General features: G+C 36.8%; 2 protein-coding genes across 2 annotated transcripts; both read right to left on the minus strand.

The window, feature by feature from the left end:
- Positions 1 to 4,848: 4,848 nt before the first annotated feature.
- Positions 4,849 to 5,812, minus strand: LOC137738992 (Stress responsive alpha-beta barrel domain protein). The gene has a single exon (XM_068478466.2). The coding sequence runs from the start codon at positions 5,777 to 5,779 to the stop codon at positions 4,970 to 4,972; it is 810 nt and encodes a 269-aa protein (XP_068334567.2). The 5' UTR covers positions 5,780 to 5,812; the 3' UTR covers positions 4,849 to 4,969.
- An 845-nt stretch (positions 5,813 to 6,657) lies between these two features.
- Positions 6,658 to 7,814, minus strand: LOC137728996 (acyl-CoA-binding protein). Its single transcript, XM_068467816.2, has 4 exons — positions 7,681 to 7,814; positions 7,420 to 7,543; positions 7,172 to 7,234; positions 6,658 to 6,936 (listed from the first exon to the last, which is right to left on the minus strand). The coding sequence occupies exons 1-4, from the start codon at positions 7,690 to 7,692 to the stop codon at positions 6,857 to 6,859; spliced, it is 279 nt and encodes a 92-aa protein (XP_068323917.1). The 5' UTR covers positions 7,693 to 7,814; the 3' UTR covers positions 6,658 to 6,856.
- Between the last annotated feature and the right edge of the window lie 16,651 nt (positions 7,815 to 24,465).

The raw sequence follows: 24,465 nt of genomic DNA on the forward strand, positions 1-24,465 counted from the left end.
GAGGTTAGGGAAGCCAAACAAACGTGCCCTAAATTGACAAAATAGACCTCCAATCATGGCTAAAAGGAACTGGACTGAAAAAATCAGGCTAAGTTTGGCATCAGGCAAAGGAATCGTCATTGGCACTCCAAAAATCTTATTTGACCCCAAATTTTTTTATAATTAGAAAGAAAAAATACACTTGGATAGAGTGTAGAATAAGATTTTTTGGAGTTACTAATAACAGTTCCACTCCAAAAAGTAATAAAATATGAAGGTGAGTAAAATATGAATAAATGCTAGGCACACTAAATTTTTGCACTAAATTTGTGCAACAAATAATGTGGCATCAATCAAATTTGTACTTTAATTCAAGTTGAAATTTGATTAAGAATTATAATAAAAATATATGTGATTAAGAATGTGCCACATCATTTGATACATATATTTGGTGCATGAATTTGGTGTATGTGGTACCACCATAAAATATAGTCATGCAAGGTTGGAGATGGAAAAATCTAGCCCTAAAGTAATCTTTAAAATATTAATTTTTAGAGAGCTAAAATATAGCCAAGAGCTACGTTTAGCCCTACATGACTGGAGATGGCCTTACATGTAAAGAGTCATTTCTCCTTACATGACTATGTGATATCATTTAACCATATAAATTTCATAATTCTAACTATTTTTAAGTCAAGAAAAAACTTTATAGAGACGAATTTTAAATGATGATGAAGAGATGAAGGGCTAGCTAAACAATGTTGTTATGAATGTTGGAGTATTAATCGTACTACTAGTTAGGGTTTTTTGGGTCTATCAATTTCTATAGTTTTATGTAGCTATGAATGCAATAAGAGCCTACTGATCACAACGAGAATCACACTCGAAATTACAAAGGGTACGCCAAGCAATATCTATCCTTCAATGGACCACGTACGATCCTCCTCTTCTCCTACCTGCGTACGTTTTGTCTCCTCCTCTGCTCTTCTTTGCAGATAACAGTAATAGTATTAATTCCAAGAAGAAAGAGGATCCAATGCCTATATGTATTTGCAAGCTTTAGTTGGTACTCGAACCTTCAATATTCATGAGAGATTCACATGTATATTCATCAACTTTATATTGTAAGCATTTTTATAGCAACATATTTTACCTATTTACCTGTTAATTCGAACACGTCATAAACTGGCAATAGTTGTTTGGAAGGTTTCACTTTTACTTTATTTATTGTTTGACAAGATTTTATGTAGTTCATGCCATAATTCTTTCATCATGACTACAATTCTTTCAACATTTAGCACGAGGTTCTCTAATTGAAACTCGTTGTTCTAGACAATTTGATTTGTGGATCTCGATCGATTCATTAAAAAAGGAAAAATAAGTAACATCAGTTAAACATCCAAATCGCATGGAAGTTTTTTATAATATGACATTCATATCGTTGGGTATAACTATTTGACTTTTGTTATAACCCACATTTTAATTTGTTAAATTTGAAAATCAGAGGTAAACTTTGTTAAACAAAGAACTACAGTAAATTGCCAATAAGGCTGCATAGATAGAAAAAGAATATATCTTAACTAACTTATTCTCAACTGAATAACAAACATACTATTTATAATAAACTGACCCTAATCTCTAAACGAAAACCAAATTTAAACGGCCTGGCCCAAACCCTAAACATATAAGAAAACCCAAACAATAAAAATAAGGAAATTTTTTAAAATGTCATATGAACTTATACACATTTTTTAATTTGTTATAAGAACTAACATTTTAAGTGTCATATCAATTTTCTGAAATCATTAATTTATCATATCACCTTAACTCCATTAACTTTTCCATCTAGAATAAGTCACATGTATGGCATATGACTTGTATTCAGGGTTATTTCAGATTTTTTACCTTATTTTCACCAGTTATTATTTTCATTTTATAAAAAAATATCTTTACACTAGGAGGTGGAGGAATAAATTGCCTTCAGACATTTGACCTACTTTTTATAAGTTCTTTACTTCTCTTTGGGATGAACCCAAAAATTTTGGCTAGTAAAAAAATATGCAGTGTTCATTTCAAAAACTTATGATGAACTACTACAAAAGTTCATTAGGCTCACTGACATGAAGTTTAACTAATTGCAAGTTTTGAGATTTCAACGTGGTTCATTATGTCCTTAAAAAAAGGGAGTTGAAATGTTTGTGGGGAGTTAAAAGGTCTGAAATGAGAGAAATTTTTCCATATACCTGGAATATATGCTGAACTGGAGTTCCACAAATAAAAATTTAACATGTGCATATTTTATTCTTTTTAATTAAAAATGCCAATTATTTTAAAAATTCACACTACAATAATCAGAAGCTCACGAGCATCAATCTGAGATGCCGATTAACCATCTAGTGCACCAACCTTCATCACCTGCCTGCAATTTAACTGGTGTCATCCATCCCTGCTGTCTGTACTTTCTCTTTTTTTTCTTTCCTCTCTTTCTCTCCCACTCTTGCTTCTACTACATGAAACCCAAGGATTGTCTCAGAGACTCATGAAATGCTCGAGAATTCAACGCGGCCTGTTCATTCGTTGCCACAACGCGGCCTATTCATTCGTTGCCACATGGCCTCCACCATAACTAAAAACTAAGTATTTAATGTCTTGAAAAACTGATTATTTTGTTTTCTCATATACACCTCAAGTCCTAGAAGATTAGTGATGGTGGAATCTACGTGGCATCGAATGAATGGGGAAGTCCTAAAAAATTAGTGATGGTGGAATTCACATGGCATCGAATGAATGGGAAAGGGAAGAGGTGAGGGTAGTTAACATTCCTCTTATATATAGATAACACAAACAAAATCATATCTGATTAAACTCGATAGTTAAGGAATATTTCTATGTGGTCTAATATTTCAATAGATAAGATGTTGAGTTTTCATTTATGCGTCTGGATTTTAAACTTCTCATCTTCTAAATTATTATAACAATTTTGAATCCTCCCCAGTCCCTCCCCTTAATAATATTAATTTTTGAAAAAAAAAAAATCTTAAAGGAATATCGAATAAACGATTCATAGAAAACAGAATGTCTGATTAAACTCGATCGAGAAGACATGGCGTGAGTGCAGTGTCATGATTGGTAAAATACAAGGCATGATGGGAATCTTGGGAATTTGTCAAGTAATGCATGCATGATTAGTTTTGCCATGATTTTTGTTTCTTATGTTTTGAGAAATATTTTTGTGTAGCAAATTCAAATTTCGATTTTACTTGGAAGTTAAAATAATGGATGAATTTGTGTCTAGAGACCCTAGCCTATTAGAGTTACAAGGGTCTATACAAAACGAAAAGGAGAATCTTCAAGGACGGCTAGAATAATCACAAAAGCACCGCTTTCCCCTTGTTAAGCAAAATGTTCAACTACATAGCAGGATCCAAGTAGGAATGTCCTACAGCCGCCCTCGCATCTGATATAAAATTTGCTTCGCGACACCCGTGGCAGGAAAAAAGAGCTCAGGAATTTACATGCAAATTTTTAAATGTTTGTTGATCAAAGTGAAGAGATGTCGAGGAGCTGAAAATCTACTATTAATATCATCGATGAGTATCTTTGAGAAGGCCTTTAGCCAAAAGCTATATGGACACCATCAACTAGGCTTGTCCATTAACATTTGGTCACCGTTGTATAGAAACCCACCCTGTTCGAGCTTGTAAAATTTGCTATGAAATATCAACAAGGTCGGACTTGACTATAATCGTTATGATCATGCCTATCGGTTGCCAATTAAACAAACTCTAATACCAGTTAATATATGCAAAAAATAAAAATAAACAAATACCAGTTAATAAGATTGTAATGGATAGAACTTGCAAAACCAAAGATGATATACTATAACATAACTCATTGGTAATTAAGTAATCGTGTAACTCGCTAATCCGGAATCAAGCACTCTTACTGGGCTCTAGGAAGATACGATTAGTAATTGTGTCGTGTTTATGTTGAAAAATAATGATATCATTAGTAATTGTGTCGTGTTTCGGCTTGCCATATAAGTGTTGATGTTCATTTCATGTCAACCCGAACCCAACATATGCTATTTTCCTGTACGAAGTGCAACGTTTCTCGTATCATGTCAAATAAATTTTTGTGACGCTTTTGGTGCCTAGGATTGAATTGAATTTCTCAACTAGGTTTGAATTGAATTAGATGACATAAAGTTCAATGTCTACGTTGAAGGTAGATGAAATGATTTTTTCATTTTTAGAGGACTAAAAGGGGGATATACATGAAAGAAACTTATTCCTTCTAATTCTACTATTTTATTGGGATTAAAAGGAATAAGTTTCTTTAATAAGTAATATATCTTCTACCTTTAAATTATACATAATTTCATAATTATTTTTATCTTCAAAAAGCGAGTTATCCAATTCAATCTAATCTTACACTCTAAGTTCAAACAAAAAAAACAAGGATGGAATATGTTCAACTTTCACAGACGTCAGCCAATATCCATTTGTACTCAAACGACTCATCGCACTATATCTTGACCACTTTAGAAATTATACACCGATGAATTTTTAGTTCAAACACCAATGCGTCCCACTAAAATTCAACTACCAGTACTACTTATAGATTGAGCTTCCATATTCCTACCATTATACCTTCGAAGGATGATATAAATTTGGTTGTGAGTTTAAGGTTTCGAAATTATTTTTAATTATATTTGACAGCAAACTTCAAAATGCTTATGAATCGTGGAAGCATACTTGGAGGAGGACTCGACAATTGCTTCTTTCGAAAGCACCACTTCCAAGTATTTTCCGAAAGCAGCATATGAATCAAAACGCCAAAAATCCAAAACCTTGCATTTTCGCAACCTTATGAAAATCAAAACATCCCTTTGCATTAAACTTAATCTCATTGAGTGATTAATCAACATAAACAAAACAGAGCTTATTGAGTTATTAATCGAAGTACACAGAACAGAGCATAAAAATCTTCAGAGACTTGCAGATTGAGGCGACCCAACAACATAATCAAGCACGATCACGCTTTCCAAATGCTCCCTGACCTTGTCCTTCTCCGCCTTCGCCAGCTCCTGCTTCGAATCCAAATCTTCAAGCTCCTTCGCGCCCGGAAGCACCGCCAGCGACGCAATCGAATAACCCTTTGCCCTCGCCGGCGAGAAGTTTTCCCCAACGCTAATCTGATTAATCTCCCCAAAACTCTCCTTAATCCCTTTAATCACCCCCAAAATCTCTGATTTCGACTCCTCCCCCAAACCCTCCTTCAATTTCAAAAACGTCAGGCGGATTGCAGATCCCGGCGGCGGGACCGCAGGGCCCTGGAGGTCGTCGGCAACCCAGTCGACGGCCATGATGTCGTCGCAGACGGGGAGGACCGATTCTTTCACCACGCTCATGTGCCCAGGGTGCACAGTATACGCGCTGAGATCGTCTTTGGAGTTGTAGCGGCTGTGGAGGAGGTGGGTGAAGGCGAAGGGCGAGGATCGGGTGCGGAGGATCGGGGAGGCGGTGAGGTGGAGTGTGAGGTTGAGAGAGGTGAGGCCGTTGAGGTTGTTGACCATCGCGCTGACCTTGGCTGGGTCGGTGTCGTCCTTGACTTTGAAGAGGACGATGTGCTCGATGACTGTTTGGGTGGCGGACGAGGCGGCGGAGGACATGGTGATTTTGCGTGTGAGGCGGGAGGGTGAGGGTTTGGAGTAACGGAGGATGTGTTTGGAAGGTGAGAAAGTGCGAGAAAATGAATGGGTGAAAAATGTACCGGGAGCACGCAGGGTGAGATTCATATTGTCGCCGAGAAAATCAAACTAGTGAGTGGGACGTGTGGGTTTGTGGTTGGTTTTCTGTTGTTGTATATAGCGTATGACAGTGACAGTTGGATTGCTACTGAAAAGCCCAGGATCCTTAATTGGGCCTATATTTGCTCTGATTAGGCCCATTTATATTCTTTTTAATTTTTCTTGTTCAGTTAATTAGGATGAGTGGGTAGGTGTGTTTATTATTTCTCGATTGATGTGTTTTTAAAATGACTGAAAACGCTTTTAGAAAAAATATTTTTGGATTTCAAAAGGACTTTAAATGTTTTCTGCAAGAAGCACCATATGTGTTGCTTTCAGGAAACACTTTACTTGTTTTTTCAGAATTTACTTGCATATTTACTAATAATTGGTTCTAAAATCATTTTCACCAAAAACGCTTTCAGTCATTTCAAAAGCACATCTAAACGAGCTCGTTGTCTATCAATTACAGTTTGGAACGAGCACGTATGAACTCGATTTCAAGAACTGAAGTAACGCTCGAACATCTTTGTTCCAATCGCCTGATATAAGTTGGCCAACCATTTCAATTAAGAAACATTGGGAACATGACAAAGTCAAGCATCGAACTTTGATTCTATAACCTATCTATAAACAAAGTTCCTACAAGGCTACACCGGGGCTTTGATTCTGGTGAACTTTTTTATGTTTATGAGGTTGCGGAATTGGCGTGAAAATAATGCAGGAAGAGGTTTCAGATATATTAGCAATCAGATGCCGTTTCACAACAGATGCAACTGTTTTTCAATCCTTAAAGTTAAAAGTTAAAACCCAAGTCATTAGAGCCTCAAAGCCCTAGTTTATGGGATTTGCATCTCTATTAGTTGAAGAGTTCTTAAGATCAAATCTATGGACAACAGCTTGTTTAGAGCTCTTATTTGAAAAACATTTCTACTCATAAGCGCAGTACATCATGACTTAATTATAAAGCAAAAGCTGTGGAAATTGAAAATTATTGGTTTATTACATTCAGGTATGTGTTTTCTTCTTGAAACACTTGGGAAATGTTTAAGATATAGATATAGAACTCCATTAATGTTGTATGATCTATGTGGAGGCTACTTCTTGTTGTTGCAGCTGCTTCACCTTTGCGATGTATTCAGCCATTGCTTCTTCCTTGTTCTTCCCTGATTAGTAACACATACATCAGGGTCAGTATAGCAAAAGTACTCTCTTATGTTTCAGTTAAACTATTTAGAATCACAAAATCGACATATTAATTACACCCACTTATATCAGAGAACGTCAGCAAGCTCATCAGTTTGGTATAAATTAAATCACTCTTTATACTTTCAAATTTAAATGCATGCTTACATATATAATTAGGGTTTTTGTAATGTAATAATTTCTAGGTATTATTACCTTCAACAGCTTTCCAGGCATCCCATTTGGCCCTCTCTGTTGGGCTGAAAAACCCAGGTCGATCTGCATAATATATATATATATATATATATATATATACACACACACGTATATATAATTAACATGAATATTTGTTGCATGCATGCACGTCGTTAAAGATACATATAAATTTATACAATACTGGTGGCGGAGTGAAATTAAATTTTTTGATTAGAGAAATTAAGTACATAATTATTGAAAGTACTCACTAGTATTAACCGACCCAACTGTTGCCTGCTTGTAAAGGCCATACAGGATCAGTTTATCTGCATCGGTTGTTCTTGGGGGTAAAGACTTGGCCTTCTCTGCATATTCTTTGAATTCCTCCTCCAGCTTCAATTATTCACATACGGATTAATTAAAATTGATGAACACTTGAAATATATATAGAAATGATAATTCTTCAAATAAAAGAGGTGATTAAATATTTAAGCAGGTATTAAAAATATTCTTATGAGAGAGATAATTACTTGCAGAGCCATTGTAGTATACAAAGCAAGATTGTTAGCAGCAATTAGGATGAACCGTGAAATGGGTGTTATGAGTTTTGGGGTCTTCTTCTATTTGGCGGTGGAGTGCATGGACGAGAGTCACAAAGAATTTCTGTACGTATATGAACTTCTTAGATGATTACAAGGGATAATGACATTGTGACATGGGGTCCACTAGCACCACTACCACAAATAATATTGCGCCATATGCATGTGAATTTGCAAGATATTTGCAATATTAGGAGTTGGAGCTGATCTTCGTATATTATTTTTAGCTTGTTATATGTTTTTTTTATTTATATTGTCAAACGAAATATAGGGAACATAATCAAATAAGGATCAATTTGAGGAAAAAAAAAAGGGTTTGTTTATGATTTCTTTTAAAATTATTAATTGAGCTCGACATGTAATTAAATAGAAAACTTTAACGAAAAGCTCCTGGTATTATTCATTTTAACGAAAAACCACATTTTTACACTAAAAGGTCAATCCTGATACTATTCACTTTATCCTTTATTTTGTCCTTATCGTTAAAACTCAAAGTTTTCTAACCATTTTTATTAGTTTTTCTAATTAAATAACTTGTTATGAAAAAGTTGATATTCTCATATAATGTGGATATATATAACATGAAAGGGAAATTTTATTTAAACTCATGTAACCTCTTTCTACATCCAACTTAAATTTTTAATTTTAATTGTCTATTTGACCCTATTGCATAATTATTATTAAGTACAAAATAAAATTAATAATAAAACTCAAATTTCTCAATAAACCCAGACACTACAATTAAACCCTATCATCACCCTTTGTTTATCCTACGTCCATTCCGGCTAAAACCCTAATAGTTCTAATAGAGAAAAACAAGATTTTTTTATTGATGGATAGTGATTTTGAAGTTTTGAATCCTCCAACTAAAGTATGACTCGATTTATGAATATTTTGTTTGTTTGCTTCTTCTTTGGATTAAATTTCGTACTTATTATATTATATTGTATTTATTTTTTTATGTCGTCTGTCTGCCCCCAAAACACTAGTGCCAGGACTTTTGATTAGTAGTGCAAAGACATGTAACTTGATTCTTGGTGCAAATAACGATTGCCCAACCTCATAAACCTTCACCACTCACAAGCGGGTGGCATGTTTCCATCCAAATCCAAAGCATCAAGGTCAAATGTTTCTGGCAAAGTGATGGACTAAACTGGAGCTTGCATTGCATTCTCTGGAAAATTCAAATTTATGGAAGGATCTCTTCGATCGCAAGTCTATGGATGGGTTTGGTAGTAGGAAAAAAAAAACGGCTATGGAAATGCTAGTCATATGCAATTATACAGGGGCAAAGGACACCTGTGACAACCCGTTCCAAATTTTACCTTTTTATTTTATTTTAAAAGCGTGAATTTACGAAAATACCCTAGAGGCAAAGATTTTGACTTCTGTTGACCATCGTCTAGAGAGACGTATGACTTATTCTTTTAACATATCCTCGTAGTACTCGTTGGTGTGAACGCATAAGCGAAAGCCGTTTGCAAGTCCGGATTATAACGGTATAGTTATGAACGTATGAAAATGATTATTTAAAGTTTAGTTATAAATTATTTTAATTCCCACATTGTGGGAAAGTGACCAATCAGATTTTAGGCACAAATAAGAAGGACCAATCAAGTATAAGGTCAAGGAACCAATTGGAATTAGAGGGAGAGGGTGAGAGCCAATCATCAGAAAAAAAAAAAAAAAAAAAAAAGGGAAAGCTTCCCGTGCACCCATGCCAAACCCTGCGTGACCACCCATTTTCCAAGGCCAATTCCGACCAACTTCGGTGGAGTTTTTCGACGCCACCACCTCCAACTTGAAGCTCTCATTCCCCTCTACAAAACTCACCCAAGAACTACCTTGATTAACCATGGTATGTGGCGGTTGGAGGCCACGAAAGTCGACGAAAATCAACAGTACTCCAGCCACTCTTTTCAAATTTCCTGCGAATCGGCAAAGCAATGGATGATGACACCACTTGGGCTTTGTAGCCCATCATCCTAGGAGAAAATCCCAACCAACCTTGACCCCGTTGGACTACCGTAGACGACGAATCGACGTCGGGAAGCTTTAGGCACCCACCGGCTTTTTGGGAAAAATTAACTTTCTTCCATCCACTTTTGGACTTCGTGGCAGGTATGAAAGTTTCTCCACTCATTGAGATCTTCATTTCTGTGAAGTTTGAGAATTTTTGGAAATAGTTGGATTTTCCGGCGAGTCAAGGCAGCCGACCGCCACCCACGGCGGCGCATGGGCAGTCGGTCGCCAATGCTATTTTTAGGCTATGTCGAATGTCTTGAATTCAGTTTTGATATTTGAATGACGTAGGTTGATCATTGGAACCTAAATTCTCTACAATACGTTATTAGGTATTTATGTGAATTGACAATCCAACCGTTGGGTCATCACCAATCTTTGTTACATTGTAGTACGTAATTGTTAACTCTAAAATTTACAAAACCTACGTGGCGCGCGGGCCGAGTAACTAATAAGCTAACTACATCTTTCGGTTGAACGCGGGGCGTGCCAACTCGTCGGCCGAGCTTGGTCGAGGAGTAAAATTTGTTGATGTCGCGTTGAGCGCGTCGTTGACTTCTCTATCTTGCGATTGCGACCGAGGAAGGAACACTCTCAGTCTCTGGGTTCTATAGCCTGAAGACAAGGCTACTAATTCTGCAGAGTTCACAAATCGTCGGAGTCCGATTCGGTCACTGTGATTATATTCGTAAGAGTATAAGCACGTCGAATCGAGACCATACTATATGGGCACAGGTACTCAAATGTGATGTATGTCTTGATGGTAAATGTAGTTCGGCCGTCGGAATGCCGAACCCTGAAACTTACTTGCGAGTATCCAATCATAAAATCACTCGGCGTCCAGTACGCCGAGCAACACAATTCGTAATGCCTGACTACGCCGAGAAGGCTAGCAAGGTGACCTCTACCAACAAGGGTTCGAAAACCCTTATCTGCCGAGACTTAGATTTCTTAAGGATCATATAAGGATCATAATCAAATAAGGATCAATTTGAGGGAAAAAAAAGTGTTTGTTTATGATTTCTTTTAAAATTATTAATTGAGCTCGACACGTAATTAAATAGGGAACTTTAACGAGAAACTCTTGGTATTATTCACTTTAACGAAAAACCATATTTTTACACTGAAAAGTCAATTCTGGTACTATTCACTTTACCCTTTATTTTGTCCTTGTCGTTAAAACTCAAAGTTTTTTAGCCATTTTCATTAGTTTTCCTAATTAAATAACTTGTTCTGAAAAAGTTGATATTCTCATACAGTGTGGATATATATAACATGAAAGGGAAATTTTATTTAAACCTATGTAACCTCTTTCTACACCCAACTTAAATCTTAAGAGTGATGATAGACCCACCCCATTATCCTATTTCTACATCTACATTATAATTTCACCCACCATAAAAATTAAAAAAATTAAAATATTATTTCTCCACCCACCATTATTCCTAAAATAACCTCTAATTTAATGTCTAATTTTTTAAACAATAATATTAATATGTTTATAAAATAAAAATAATAAAAAAATTCATGCTTCCTTAATTGCTACTACCCCTAGCCACACCAAAACCTCCTCCCACCCCCATCAAAAACCAAAACCTTTGACACCTACTTGGCGGCATCTCCTTTGGAAAGAGAGAGAAACCAAAGGGAAAGGAAGAGAGAAGCATAGGGGGAGTTTTCCAATACAGAGGCAGATTGCTCCAAATCGATTTATTCCAACTGGAATTAGGTGTTCTTTGATTTTAAAATCTGGGTTGTTGCCTATTTGTACCATACTTGACCAATCCCGAAACTACTAAGCACCGGTCAACAGTATACCGTCAAGGACTCACAAGACTTTTCCTCCAACTAGGAAGCCAATCACAACGCGACACATGTTGGTATCAGAGGCCAATCACAGTGCAACACGTGTCGATATCAGAGGCCAATCACAACACTACACGTGTCAATGTCAGAACAAAGCTAGAAACTCTCTTCTATAAAAGGGGATCATTCTCCCACAATAACCCCTAATGTCATTTGTACTAAACTATTCACTAGAACTCACTAAAAGAGAGCTTGAACCTATGTATTTGTGTAAACCCTTCACAACTAATGAGAACTCCTCTATTTCGTGGACGTAGCCAATCTGGGTGAACCACGTACATCTTGTGTTGTTTGCTTCCCTGTCTCTATTCATTTACATACTTATCCACACTAATGACCAGAGCAACCAAGCGAAGGTCACAAACTTGACACTTTCTGTTGTACCAAAGTCCTCGCCGATTTTGTGCATCAACATTTGGCGCCGTCTGTGGGAATCACACTTATTCCTACTCTCTCCAGCTTTGTCAAGTTGGTTTCCACCATTCGCACACTTTCTTTTGACCAAGCAGCCATCTCCAACACAGGGAGTGAAGGGAGCTACAGCACGCAGAACGACACCCCCCTCGCACTTAGTGCAAAGCAACGAAAGAGGTTTGCTCTTCAGGCTAAAGTCGATAAGCTAGAGGCTCAGAACAACAAGATAGCGATAAAGAATGAGATCGTCCAGAAGCAGTATGAGAAGCTTTTCAGAATGCTCCATGAAGTTAGGCATACTCAAACACACGAACTCATCGCCCCCGGGGAAGTCAACCACCACCTGGGTGCCCCCCAACATGGGGGATCACCTGCCTTCAACATGGATATCCCTAATGGGGAGCGAGTTACTCATCAAGGTGTTGATCAACATGAGACCTCTCTCGACCCAGCTGCTTCGACCCGGAGCAGGAGAAGTGGAGGAAGGCACCTTCTTGCAGAAGGAGTAGAAGGATCAAAAGCTGTTTATCGTGACTATCGGGACTTCCTGAGGCAACGTCGAGAGAACCTCATCCACATAAGCTCGAAGGTCAATGATCCAAGGGTTTCTGAGAGGTTCGGTTCTCTCCTATGCCCCAAGCCAATTGTCAATCTAGGGAATGAGCGACATGTCCTAGAAGAATATGAAGGTACAGGGGACTCGGGGGCGTTTCGACAGGCTCGCCCTGAAAGTCAATACGGTGAGTCCAAAGAAAAATCCCATGTCGTTGACCAAGCTTTCCTACTTCCAAGAGGAGATGAAGACTTACGGAAGAATGATCCAGCAGTACCTGACTCCACTCAGGACCCCCTTGTCCTACAACTCCTTGAGGAAGTAAACAAGTTGAAGGCCGAACGTCTGGCCGAAATACCTGACTGGAACCAACCTAGGCCTGGCCCTCTTATAAGGAGGATCCTTGACACCCCCCTCCAAGCAAAAACAAAGCAGAAGCTTGGCTTACAACTCTACACTGGAAGGAAGGACCCGGTTGAACACCTTAACCTCTTTGAGTCCACCATGGCATACCGGATGCACACCGACGAAGAACGATGTATTCTCTTCCCCTCCACTCTCTCTGGCGGAGCTCTGAATTGGTATTGCCGTCTTCCACCTGAGACAGTAGACTCATTTGAGGAACTGAGGAAACTGTTTGTCTCTCAACACATTTTCCAAACAGATCATTTGCATTCCGCAGATGACTTGTACACTATTCGCCAGAAGCTGAACGAGTTACTACGAAAGTATGCCGGCCGCTTCAGCCATGAGTATTCTCGCTGCGTTGAGGCAGATGACGAGACCACCCTCAAAGCCTTCACGGCAGGCCTACGTGATTGTTTCTTCAAGTACATGATCAATGCCAACACTTGGAAGACTTACTCTGGGGTGATGGCACAGGCTTACAACCACGCCTCCGCCGAAGCAAGGACATACCAAGGGAACCTCCATATGGTTAACCTCTATCAACAAGTGGGAAGTGGAAGTCAAGTTCTACCAAGTGAGGAGATCTTGGCCATTCAGACACCCATTGCATCATCTCCTGCCTCATTTAGCTACTCGCTAAGTCACCAAACGTATTTGTCTCTTGGTAAGAGGAAGAATTTTTACTCTCAACAAGCCTATTACAACAAGAGGGATAAAAGTTCGTATCAAGACAACTAGGGGTGAATGTACCGTTGACTATTATGACTATGGGGTCAAGCCTCACTTTTTCAAAGTGGAGGACTGGGTACTGAAGGAAATGCTATTATATGAAGGCATACACATTACAAATGTTTTGACTCTCAACCACTTGAGATCTTTTGTCACACAAGCCATTCAGCAAATATTTAAAGAAGATGGAATTCAGACAACTTCTTCTGAGTCTTTTGCATTCCTAACACTAGAACACTTGGTCTACGCTGACATACCCATATACTCCAACTCAGAGCTTCAACATGCATACTTTGACACAAAGTATGTAATATTAAGTGTTACAACCAACATGGTCCACATATCGAAAGCATAGATCATTTCATGCATAGCAAAACATTCATAAGCATCACTCATGTCAATCAACATAAACATCATACATTCCAACACATTCATACATAAACATCATACATTCCAACACATCCATACATAAGCCAACTGTACTTCGAAATGGTTCAACATACTTTGTGTCATTTGACACTTGCTACAATGTGCCTCGACATCTTGCCCTCATTCTCACCAACCAAGTGATGAAATGTGAAGAAAGAACTCATCTTCATGCCACCAACGAGGTGATGAAATGTACAACATGTACTCTCCTTCATGCCACCAACCAGGTGATAAAATGTACAACCTGTACTCTAATATCATTTGGTAACTTGCCACTCATGCCACTAACCAGGTGAAGAAGGAACTTATTTTCATGCTACCAAACAGGTGATGAAATGTACAACTCGTACTCTCCTTCATGCCACCAACCAGAAGATGAAATGTACAACCTGTACTCTAATATCATTGGGAAACTTGCCACTCATGCCACCAACCAAGTGAAGAATGAACTTATCTTCGTGCCACCAACCAGGTGATGAAATGTACAACCCGTACTTTAACATCATTTGGCAACTTGCCACTCATGCCACCAACCAAGTGAAGAATGAACTCATCTTCGTGCCACCAACCAGGTGATGAAATGTACAACCCGTGTTCTAACATCATTTGGCAACTTGCCACTCATGCCACCAACCAGGTAAAGAAGGAACTCATTTTCGAGCCACCAACCAGGTGATGAAATGTGATGAAAGGTGATAAAGGAACTCACATTCATACCACTAACCAAGTGATGAAAACAACTCACCATTCATTCCACCAACTAGAAGACGAGTGGTACAACTTGTACATGTGAACTCCTAGCATTCATAAATAATCAAAAACTTTCAATCTTTACAACTCAACCAGGGAGCATTTATACATAACAAGAGTTATAGTCACCAACAAAGTCTTATTGCAAGCCAGCAATGGCTTCAGTGCATGGTATACGAGATCAAGCTCTTCAGCCCTCTTACATCTGCTTCAGACATTTCTCCTCTGAAACAATGCAAACACTACAACTCATAGAAAGCTTCACACACTCTTGATCAAGATTATTCGAAGCAAATTCAATTTATATGGTTCATCCAAACCTTCGACTACTACAAGGTGTGGCTTGCATCACAATCTCTTGCTCAACAGTATGGAAGCAAAATTTGTATATGTTGTCTCTCTTCCACAAAATTTGTATATATTGTCTCTCCCACATTTTCAAATTTCTAATTTTCCCAAAAAAAAAAAAAAAAAAAAAAAAAAAAGGGAAATTCAACAACTTCAACAAATGGAGGGTAACTACAACTCTCAAAAGCTTCACATACTCTTGATCAAGATAGTGTGAAGCAAAACCAACTTATGGTGCCAACAAAAGCTTCAACAAGTGAAGGGCAACAACAAATGTCAAAAGCCTCACACACTCTTGATCAAGATAGTGTGAAGCAAAACCAATTTATAGTGCCAACAAAAGCTTCAACAAGTGAAGGGCAACAACAATTCTTAAAAGCTTCACACACTCTTGATCAAGATAGTGTGAAGCAAAACCAACTTATGGTGCCAACAAAAGCTTTAACAAGTGAAGGGCAACAACAAATGTCAAAAGCCTCACACATTCTTGATCAAGATAGTGTGAAGCAAAATCAATTTATGGTGCCCAACAAAGTTTCAACACAAAAGCTTCACCTATAAAGTTTCAACATCAAATAAAGCTTCAACAACAAAGCTTCAACATCAAACAAAGCTTCATCAATGGAGAGCAACTACAATTCTCAAAAGCTTCACACACTCTTGATCAAGATAGTGTGAAGCAAAATCAATTTATGGTGCCCAACAAAGTTTCAACACAAAAGCTTCACCTATAAAGTTTCAACATCAAATAAAGCTTCAACAACAAAGCTTCAACATCAAACAAAGCTTCATCAATGGAGAGCAACTACAATTCTCAAAAGCTTCACACACTCTTGATCAAGATAGTGTGAAGCAAAATCAATTTATGGTGCCCAACAAAGCTTCAACACAAAAGCTTCACCTACAAAGTTTCAACATCAAACAAAGCTTCAACAACAAAACTTCAACATCAAACAAAGCTTCATCAATGGAGAGCAACTACAATTCTCAAAAGCTTCACACACTCTTGATCAAGACAGTGTGAAGCAAAATCAATTTATGGTGCCCAACAAAGCTTCACCTACAAAGTTTCAACACAAAAGCTTTACCTACAAAACTTCAACACAAAAGCTTCACCTACAAAGTTTCAACACAAAAGCTTCACCTACAAAACTTCAATACAAAAGCTTCACCTACAAAGCTTCAATACAAAAGCTTCACCCACAAAGCTTCAACACAAAAGCTTCACCCACAAAGCTTCAACACAAAAGCTTCACCTACAAAGCTTCAACACAAAAGCTTCACCTACAAAGCTTCAATACAAAAGTTTCACCTACAAAGCTTCAACACAAAAGCTTCAACATCAAAGCTTCAACATAAAAGAGTTTCACCTACAAAGCTTCAATACAAAAGCTTCACCTACAAAGCTTCAATACAAAAGTTTCACCTACAAAGCTTCAACACAAAAGCTTCAACACCAAAGCTTCAACGCCAAAACTTCACCTACAAAACTTCAACATCAAAGCTTCACCCATAAAAAAAAAACATTTTTGAAAATTCAAAAAAAAAAAAATGGAAAGAAAGAAAGAAAGATGAGCCTAGGCCTTCCTTTCTTTGGGCCTAAACAACTTTCATACCAAATATATATGAATGAGGAGTTTTGGGCAACCACTTAGAAAGGAAAATGGTGAAGTTTTGTTTGGAAAATTGCCTACTAGCAAGACACCTCCCTCGACCGGAGAATTGGGGGACTCCTACCATATACCACTACACCTTGGTACTTAGAAATTTCGCGACTACTCAATGCCTTGGATTTTTCAAGTCCCCAACCGAGAAGTTTTCCTCACTCAAGAAATTAAGGGAGCACTACTTCAACCTACAGGGTCCATCCACGAAGTTTCAACATGCAAACTTCAACAAAATAAAAAATCCAAGCTCGGCATCATTGCTCTAATTGAAGAGATTGAGAAGCCTCAATAGCCATTTGTTAACACCGTTGTCGAAGAACAAAGCTTCGCCATACCACATCTACTACTTTGTCAAACAGCAAAAGTATCTCATATCATCAGGATTGAACATACTCCAGGTTTGACGGACTTGTTTTGACCCTCAAATTCTGAAGTCAGCTCGCTCATTTGGAGGAAACCAGAAAACCTTCCAGCCCAGTTCAAGAATACACCTGTGGAAAGTCAAGTACAACAAAGCATGTGCCGATTCGTCCGTCTTCTTCAAAAACAAGAGTACCTCATATCATCTCTTCTCCCTGTTTCTTCTCTTTATCCTTGTTGTTGAATGAGAGACAAGGAGAATGAGTACAATCAACTGGAACCCAAGATCAACCTACCGATCTGAGACTGATTGATTACCTTGCCTGTCACCTCCTTCGGTAGATCTCCTCGCTTAGAGACTTGGGGGACTCCTACTATATGGTTTGTATCGCACTTGACCAAACCTGAAACTACAAGTAAGCTTCAAATGAAAATGATACATTACCTTGTGCGACAACGCCAACTAAAAATACCACTCCTGGACGAAGGAAAAGTACTTCCAAGAGAAGATGTCACATCTACTTACAGGATAGAGAAGGCAAGTGAAGGCGACACCACACTTCGGTACTTGGAAGTTTCGTGATTACTCAATGGCTTGGATCTTGCAAGTCCCCAACCGAGGAACTTCCCTCACTCGGGAACTTAGGGGAGCATTGTTTGTACCATACTTGACCAATCCCAAAACTACTAAGCACCGGTCAACAGTATACCGTCAAGGACCCACAAGACTTTTCCTCCAACTAGGAGGCCAATCACAACGCGACACATGTCGGTATCAGAGGCCAATCACAGCGCAACACGTGTCGATATCAGAGGCCAATCACAACACGACACGTGTCAATGTCAAAACAAAGCTAGAAACTCTCTTCTATAAAAGGGGATCATTCTCCCACAATAACCCCTAATGTCATTTGTACTAAACTATTCACTAGAACTCACTAAAAGAGAGCTTGAACCTATGTATTTGTGTAAACCCTTCACAACTAATGAGAACTCCTCTACTCCGTGAACGTAGCCAATCTGGGTGAACCACGTACATCTTGTGTTGTTTACTTCCCTGTCTCTATTCATTTACATACTTATCCACACTAATAACCAGAGCAACCTAGCGAAGGTCACAAACTTGACACTTTCTGTTGTACCAAAGTTCTCGCAGATTTTGTGCATCAACATCGTCGTTGTTTGTTTATGAGGAAAAGAAGGAGAGGATGGAGGTGGTAGTACCAGAATTGAAAGGGAGAGTGGGGTGGTATTTGTTGCTAGGGAGGGTAATGGATGATTGGGGATTTGATAGTCGTCGGTCCATCGTGGATGATTTAGGAGGATGATGGATTTATTTTTAATTTTGTTAGTTTTAGTTTTTCTTTATTCTCTTTTAGTTTATTTAATTAAAGTTATAACAAATTTGTAAATGTGGATTTAAAAGTCTTTTGCTAAAAGGATAATTATGTGATTAACATTTTGATAAAAAGGTGGGTGGGAAAATAAAACAATGGGGTGGTTTTAGTAGAACTCAATTTTAAATTTTAATTGTCTATTTTACCCTATTGCATAATTACTATTATGACACACCCCGACCCAGAATGCCCAATAGAACTCCGAATCGAGCTGTGCTGGCCGACACCTAGAAGGTGACGAAGCCATAGAATGTGATAATATGTAAAATGTGAATAAATTTAAAACTAAAAGTGCCATAACTCCATCATTTCAACTAATACCATAAACTCACCTGAACTTACCTAGGTGTCTCCGGCCAACTCCAGTGGAGATTTTCGATGCCACCACCACCATTCTGGGTCAGGGTGTGTCAGTTTAGTACAAAATAAAATTAATACTAAAACTCAAATTTCTCAATAAACCCAAACACTATAATTAAACCCTAGCATCACCCTTTGTTTATCCTACGTCCATTTCGGCTAAAACCCTAATAGTTTTGATAGAGAAAAACAAGTTTTTTTATTGACGGATAGTGATTTTGAAGTTTTGAATCCTCCAACTAAGGTATGACTCGATTTATGGATATTTTGTTTGTTTGCTTCTTCTTTGGATTAAATTTGATACTTACTATATTATATTTTATTTATTTTTCTCAGCCATCTGTCTACCCTCAAAACACCAGTGCAAAAACTTTTGATTAGTAGTGCAAAGACATATAACTTGATTCTTGGTGCAAATAACGATTGCCCAACCTCATAAACCTTGACCACTCACAAGCAGGTGGCATGTTTCCATCCAAATCCAAAGCATCAAGGTCAAATGTTTCTGGCAAAGTGATGGACTAAACTGGAGCTTGCATTGCATTCTCTGGAAAATTCAAATCTATGGAAGGATCTCTTGGATCCCAAGTCTATGGATGGGTTTGGTAGCAGGAAAAAAAACAGTTATGGAAATGCTAGTCACATGCAATTATACAGGGGCAAAGAACGCCTCTTTGAAGAAAAAAACATTCAATTAGAGATATTATTTTATAAAGGGAATGGGTGTAAAGATAACTTTACATTTTGAATTGGGTTTGAGAGGGTAGTTTAAGTAATAAATTTGGGTTTAAAGAGATATTAATTATTTAATTAAAAAAATAGGGATAACTTGATATAGATCCAATTTTGTGAGCCATTAGTAGAATTAGTCAACTTCATTGAAATAGGTCCAATAATTAAGATTCCACGTATGCTTATTTGTGGTTTGTACCATATTTACCTCTTAAGGTTACGAATTGTTATAATACACAAAATTTCTTAATTATGGGATTATTTGTCGTTTAACTAATCCCTTAATTGTAGGATTAGTTATAGCCACATAATCACCTCTACCCCCAGTCCGTTTCATCCCACCTTTTTTCCTTCTTCCAAACAATTCCCTCTATCAATCCTCCTCTTTTTTGTCTCTTCTTTTCATGGGTGATATTTTTGTGTTCTTCCCTCCAAATTCATTTCTTTAATGGAGGTATATTATATCGTATTTATATTTCTATGTTCCGCCATGTAGGTTCCTAGCATTTTTCTTCCAATACAATAGGTAGTTTATTTTTGTTTTGCAAGTAGATTATATTTGCTTTGTAGGTATAAAGCATTTTTCTTCCTATACAATAGGTAGGTAGTTACTAGATTATATCGGTTTTGTTTTCTTCATAAATAGTAGGTAGTTACTAGATAATATTTTAGTTGGAGTATTTAAATATTCAAAATTTAAAAATTGAATAAATGATAAAAAATTAAAGAATTTAAATATTTTTATCTGAAGGGGCAAAATTGATATCAACATATGTAATTAGATAACTAGACTCAGTCCCAAAAACTACCTATGTTTTTGGACCTAGATCCAAAAGCCCCAAAAAAATATGGATGAAGAGAGTAAGTTAGGTGTAAAAAGAGATTAGATGGGTTGAAATAAAATTTCCCAACATGAAATTAGGGGCTGATTTCCAGTATTTTTATTTTTCATGGGAAGAATGCTCTCAACAATATAGAAATAAAAACAACAAATCTTTTGCAAGATATAACATGAAATTAGGAGCTTATTTCCAGTATTTTTATTTTTCATGGGGATATGCTCTCAATAATATAGAAATAAAAGCAATAAATCTTTTATAAGAAAATTAGAAAAACATTGCTCCACTCGTAACAAAAAAATTATTAAAAGAATAAATATGCATATATTAAACTGTAATTAATTTGTAACGGTAAAGTAATGCTAGAAAGATAAAATTATGCAATTTTTCTAGTATTTTTCATAGCCGTAAAGTGAGTGCCCTATGTATATATATTATATAAATTACTGAAAATATGACTTTAACCCCTAAAGTTTAATTTTCTCCATATAAAATGACACACCCAGACCCGGAATATCCACTAGGACCCCAAATCGAGGCGTGCTGGCCGACACCAAGAAGGTGACGAAGCCATAAAGTGTGATAATGTATAAAATGTGAATAAATTAAAATCTAAAAGTGCCTAAGTACACGAGTGCGCGGTGAGACTCCGACTTATAAGTGCTAGCAATGATTGATGAGATATGTCATGAGATATGGATAAGTCGTACAAGTCACGTGAGGTGACTCCGGCTAACATGTCGATGAGATATTTATGTTTATTGAGATCTATGGCATGATATTCATGTTGTCACATCCCAGACTCCAACCTCTCGGATATTGTCCGCTTTGGCATTCTTGGCCTGGACTATGTCGCAGCCACCCAGCTATCGCACGGTTTTGTTCTTGTGGACCGTAGTCCACAAAAGGCCTCTCTGAAGTTAAAGCTCTGGGCATGGATATATAAGGCCCAAAGACCACGCCCTCACGGGCGATGTGGGATACTACAATCCACCCCCCTTAGGGAGCCCGACGTCCTCGTCGGCACACCACGGCCGTGAGTCTGGCTCTGATACCAAATTGTCACATCCCAGACTCCAACCTCTCGGATATTGTCCGCTTTGGCATTCTGGGCCTGGACTATGTCGCAGCCACCCAGCTACCGCACGGTTTTGTTCTTGTGGACCGTAGTCCACAAAAGGCATCTCTGAAGTTAAAGCTCTGGGCATGGATATATAAGGCCCAAAGACCACGCCCTCACGGGCGATGTGGGATACTACACATGTGGACTTTGTTATGCCGTGTATGAGATTGAGATAGATATGTATTCTATTTTCTGGGAAATTATACAGGTATTACGGCGAGGGGTTAGTGCCTTTGATAATTGAAATTAGTTTGAAAAGTTTTGTTCACTCACTCGCTCACATTTTCTATTTTTGCACCCCTCCAGGTTCTAGCAGCAGAGTCCCGTACTGTCGAGGATTCGTGGTACTTTTCAGTACAGATGTCTTCTTATAATGGTATAATCATTATCTTACCTTACTGTACTATACCTATACTCTGTATCACGCGTGAAATGGGTCCAGACCCGCTCATCGCGCACTTGTGTACTTAGGCACTTTTAGATTTTAATTTATTCAAATTTTATACATTATCACACTTTATGGCTTCATCACCTTCCTGGTGTCGGCCAGCACGCCTCGATTTGGGGTCCTAGTGGATATTCCGGGTCGGGGTGTGTCATAAAACCCGACATAAGTTTTTTACTCTAATAAAACTCATTGACTAGATTCCACATCAACAAATTCATTAATCATATTAGACTTTACACATTTAAAAAAGTTGATGCCTAAAATACCCCTATTTGATTGTTTGATGTACACAATTAATTCTATACGGATTGTAAGGAAGATTTAATGATTTTGCAATAATAATAAAATAATAAATTTGTTGCCTAATATATAATAACAATAAAACATGCCTAATATATGTAATAATACATGCTTAGTTTAGTCAATCAAATTATATTTTACAAATAAATGTAGGTAAATTATTTCACACACACATATATATAACAAAAAAAACATGTCTGATATCGTAAAAATTCATGCAAAATAATTTACCTACAAAAAAAAATGTTATTTGATTCAGTGCACCTACTATTCAAATTTTAAAATGTCATATGCTTAAAAAAAGCAAAATAATTTACCCAATAAATGTAAAGTACATGCAAAATAATTTACCTACATAATAAAGCAAACCCAATAAATGCAAAATAATGTACCTACATAAAAAATAATATTTTTTATTCAATACTAGTTTACCTACTATTTGTACATGTAATGATAAAATGTGCCCAATATATGATACATACAAAATAAAATACCTACACAATGAAGAATGTTATTTGATTCAAAATTAATTTTACTTACAAAATAAAGCAATTTTATTTTATTCAAAATTAATTTACCTATTATTTGTAGATATATCTTATAATAATAAAATGTGCCAAATATATGTAATAATACATGGAAAATATATTACCTACTAAATAAAAGAATGTTATTTGATTCAACGTTAATTTACCTACAAAATATATGTTAGTTGCTCATCATACATATATATATATATATATATATATATATATATATATATATATATATATATATATATATATATATATATTGAGTTTATGGTAGTACTATATATATTTGAATGTGTGTGTGTGTGTGTGTGTGTATATATGTTAGGGGTAATAATATGTGTAATAACTATTTGTTCATTGTAATTAAGGTGAGTAATTACATTTATTGAGTTATTTTGAATATTGTGGTACACGTTGTAAATATCTTGTAATAATAGGTCAATTATTTTTCTACTTGGCAGTCATTTTCAAATTTGAATTTTATTTGGAAGTTTATAACTAGGTGAGTTTTTGTCTAGAAAATAAAAGTTGTAAGAGTCTATATCTAAATAACCTTATAAATTTTAATCAGGCAAATCCTTTTCAAATCTTAATACATACGTAGTTAATTTTGTAACTTATGTTTTTGTGTGAACACAATAATGCGACGTGAAGAACACATGCATGGAAGTATATATCCCTTGATCAACTCTAGCTATCGTTGATAATCAACTTTTTGTGTTGGTGAGAAAGAATTAAATCCAAGAGTTCGACCATCATCCCATAGTCCTATACAGAAAGGGAATCATGTTCCAGTAAATTGCACAAAACTGATTTAGTACTTGCCTGTTAATTGTACTAAAAATGTGCAGAAAAAACAAGTTTTCTTTCTATTTTGTTTGTTGCACTCGAGAAGTGTTAATGGGACTTTATTAAAAGTGGAACTTTCTATGGACTCTTTGCCACCTGCTCATATTTTTTGCATAATATTTTATAATGTTGAATGAAAATTGATGTTAAATTGTTAGGTGACAGATAATCTCAGTTTGAGAGAGTTTCCTAAGCATTTCTTTGTATACACTTACTGAAGTTTAATTGAAGATTACAAAACCATATAAATGTTGATGTAAACGTATTAGAGGCACAAGAAAGTCCAACAATTCCCAGGAACTCAATATCACAGCATATGAATAGTGAGCGTCAAAACTATGTGTGGGATCAAGCAACATTTACTTCATCGGTAAGAAGGAGGATTCTCTACCCTCCTAATCTTTCTATCCTTCTATGCCCTCCTATTTGAACGGTCACGGTTAAGCCACGTCAATATTTTATATTGATTTTTTTATAGAGATAATAAGACAAAAAACAATGTATAAGAGGAAGTGATGGAAGAGGATGGGAATAGGAGGGTAGAGAATCATCGTTCCATCTGTAATTTGTCTTGGTTTCAAACAATTAA

This window comes from Pyrus communis, chromosome 15 (assembly GCF_041283825.1).
Source record: "Pyrus communis isolate YQ-2024b chromosome 15, ASM4128382v1, whole genome shotgun sequence".
In the NCBI taxonomy this organism is placed as follows: domain Eukaryota; kingdom Viridiplantae; phylum Streptophyta; class Magnoliopsida; order Rosales; family Rosaceae; genus Pyrus; species Pyrus communis.